Source organism: Mizuhopecten yessoensis, unplaced genomic scaffold (genome assembly GCF_002113885.1).
Source record: "Mizuhopecten yessoensis strain PY_sf001 unplaced genomic scaffold, ASM211388v2 scaffold9651, whole genome shotgun sequence".
In the NCBI taxonomy this organism is placed as follows: domain Eukaryota; kingdom Metazoa; phylum Mollusca; class Bivalvia; order Pectinida; family Pectinidae; genus Mizuhopecten; species Mizuhopecten yessoensis.
The window spans coordinates 305,665-309,267 of NW_018408154.1; the positions used below are offsets into that span (position 1 = coordinate 305,665).

The 3,603-nt window shown below is 42.3% G+C and overlaps 1 protein-coding gene across 1 annotated transcript; it reads left to right on the top strand.

Moving 5' to 3' along the window:
* Positions 1 to 461: 461 nt before the first annotated feature.
* On the top strand, positions 462 to 1,654 carry LOC110458530 (DEAD-box ATP-dependent RNA helicase 42-like). The gene is made up of 3 exons (XM_021510262.1): positions 462 to 569; positions 669 to 1,189; positions 1,309 to 1,654. The coding sequence occupies exons 1-3, from the start codon at positions 462 to 464 to the stop codon at positions 1,652 to 1,654; spliced, it is 975 nt and encodes a 324-aa protein (XP_021365937.1).
* The last annotated feature ends 1,949 nt before the right edge of the window (positions 1,655 to 3,603 follow it).

Sequence of the window (3,603 nt, forward strand, 5' to 3'; positions counted from 1 at the left end):
AACAAATCAAAATATCAAAATAAACGATATCATTATAAAATGGGCACACCGAGGAATTAAGGAGACATGTCGTGGGTTGAACGGCAGAACAACAAGTCAAATGCCAGAACGTTCTGACAAACGATGTGACAAGTCATGGATACAACCATACAAACCAAATAGTGAAGGGAAAAAACATCAACAAAAAAACAAATGAAGGAACAAAGGCGACAAAACAATTGAACGGAAAAGACATATGACTGAACAAGATCATTAAAGACAGAAAATAAACAAACAAACGACAAAAACAAATAAACAGATTACAAAAGAAAACAAATATAAAAGAAAAAGCAAAAAGACAACTGACAGAACGAGGGGACAAACAAAAGAGTGATAGGTCAAACGACAGTGCAAGAGGAAAAACAACAGAGCAAGAGGACAAATGACAGAGCGAGAGGACAAACGACAGAGCAAGAGGACAAATGACAGAGCGAGAGGACAAACGACAGAGCGAGAGGACAAATGACAGAGCAAGAGGACAAATGACAGAGCGAGAGGACAAACAACAGAGCAAGAGGACAAATGACAGAGTAATAGGTCAAACGACAGAGCAAGAGGACAAACAACAGAGCAAGAGGTCAAACGACAGAGCAAGAGGACAAACATTAGAGCAACAGGACAAATGATAGAGCGAGAGGACAAACGACAGAGCAAGAGGAGAAACGACAGAGCAAGAGGACAAACGCGGATCAAGAGGACAAACAACAGAGCAAGAGGACAAACGACAGAGCAAGAGGACAAACGACAGAGCAAGAGGACAAACGACAGAGCAAAAGGACAAACGACAGAGCAAGAGGACAAACGACAGAGCAAGAGGACAAACGACAGAGCAAGAGGACAAACGACAGAGCAAGAGGACAAACGACAGAGCAAGAGGACAAACGACAGAGCAAGAGGACAAACGACAGAGCAAGAGGACAAACGACAGAGCAAGAGGACAAACGACAGAGCAAGAGGACAAACGACAGAGCAAGAGGACAAACGACAGAGCAAGAGGACAAACGACAGAGCAAGAGGACAAACGACAGAGCAAAAGGACAAACATCAGAGCAAGAGGACAATCGACAGAGCAAGAGGTCAAAAGGACAGAGCAAGTGGACAAACAACAGAGCAAGAGGACAAACAACAGAGCAAGAGGAAAAATGACAGAGTGAGGGGACAAACGACAGAGCAAGAGGAAAAACGACAGAGCAAGAGGACAAACGACAGAGCGAGAGAACAAACTACAGAGCAAGAGGACAAACGACAGAGCAAAAGGACAAACAACAGAACAAGGGGACAAACAACAGAGCGAGAGGACAAACGACAGAGCAAGAGGACAAACGACAGAGCAAGAGGACAAACGACAGAGCGAGAGAACAAACTACAGAGCAAGAGGACAAACGACAGAGCAAGAGGACAAACGACAGAGCGAGAGAACAAACTACAGAGCAAGAGGACAAACGACAGAGCAAAAGGACAAACAACAGAACAAGAGGACAAACAACAGAGCGAGAGGATAAACGACAGAGCGAGAGAACAAACTATAGAGCAAGAGGACAAACGACAGAGCAAGAGGACAAACGACAGAGCAAGAGGACAAATGACAGAGCAAGAGGACAAACGACAGAGCTAGAGGACAAACAACAGAGAAGAGGACAAACGACAGAGCCAGAGGACAAACAAATACATTATGTAGTCCACTGGGGTCTTGTGACGTACCCAGTAATGGTCGGCGTCAATCGCTGTCAAGGCGGAGTTTACTGGACACTACTTACCGTCCGGTAATTAGCTTATATAGACTACACACAGAGGTAGCATGACGTATAGGTCGTGTTACAGTGTCGATGTGTATACAGCAGGAGTGATATACTTGTCAACGGCATGGGGAAACGGATATTGATTACTGATTAATAACAGAAAATAAAGGGTGGCATTAAATGTTGACGAGTTTGAATGGGTGGATATTGTACCTACATGGAAAGTCTGGCGATGGGTTGCACAGTCCACGCGAGCCATACATTTCACGCGCGATGATGTATTGAGCGGCCGAGAACATTACTCAGCCTCATCGAGCTGCCATCGTCTTCGAGGACATAACCGGCGTCATCAGTTTCCCATAGCATTGGATGTATCAATAGTGTATAGAATTATGGAACAATACTTATACTGTAATTCTTCTTTCATGGTGTCTTAATTGTTTGAAGTGTCATGGTATCTTCATGTGTAATACAGATCTACGGGTGACGTCAGTGGTTTCATGTTATTGGCATCACTGAAATGCAGACGTGTGTGGTTTGACAAGTTTGTGGAAGGAAATATAATGTAAACAAGCGCATCGATGTCACGTGTGCATACCACGCGCATCATTGAAAGACGTGCTAATTGGTATATCGAGTCGATTCTAATAACGTCGATAAAAAAGTTAAAGAGAAAAAAACATTCGAATTGGAGCATAGGTATAAATTAAACACGTTGTGATAAGCAGTATGATAACGTTGTTATAAGCAGGGCTGACGTTATCATTATTAGGGGTGACGTCGTTATTATTAGGGGGTGACGTCGTTATTATTAGGGGGTGACGTCGTTATTATTAGGGGGTGACGTTGTTATAAGCAGGGGTGACGTCGTTATTATTAGGGGGTGACGTCGTTATTATTAGGGGGTAACGTTGTTATTATTAGGGGGTGACGTTGTTATTATTAGGGGTTGATGTTGTTATTATTAGGGGGTGACGTTATTATTTAAGCAATAAACTGCATAGATGTGGCAAACCAACTGGTATAACTGCGCCCCATGATAAGTTTGTCTGTGACACATGTGGAAGTTATACCAGTTGGTCTGCCACATCTATGCAGTTTATTGCTTATATTTATATTTCCATAATGAGAATTCGCCAAAAAAAATACGTCTTTTCCAAATTTCAAATTTCCCGCGTATTACCGTCAGGTCAGGTCAGTATCTAGAACAGCACAAAGATAACAGCTGACGTCATGCGCTATTTCCCATACAAAATTGAAAAGACTCCGCAACTTTCGTTAATAATTCATTTGATTTTGTTTTATATATATATCATATTCTCGATTCATAAATAGTAACAAATGACATTTTGTAAGTAACTAATCAAGTGTCGTAAAACATTTTCCGATTTTATTGCGACCTATATCCGGCGCACGCACTCAACGGAAGCCCGCAGTAATCAGGTCAGAGTTATATTTGCGGTCCGGCATGTTGTTGATGTTGATCGTGCATTCGTAGAAGGTTAAATTGGTGAAAAATCCAGGCGTAAAATTGTTTGTTGATCTCACAGAAACTTGAGACAGGCAGCTGGTGTTAGGGATCAAAGCAGAAGATACCGATAAGTTCGGTAGTGACACTGTTAAGTCGCTCGGAGGAGCAAAGACCAACTTCAGTTATTGTCTCATAAGATGAAGCTGCTATTGGCAGTACTTTAGTAGTAATATAGAAGGGCTTTGCCACACCAAATGTAAATATTAGGGGGTGACGTTGTTATTATTAGGGGGTGACGTTGTTATTAGTAGGGGGTGACGTTGTTATTAGTAGGGGGTGACGTTATATTAGTAG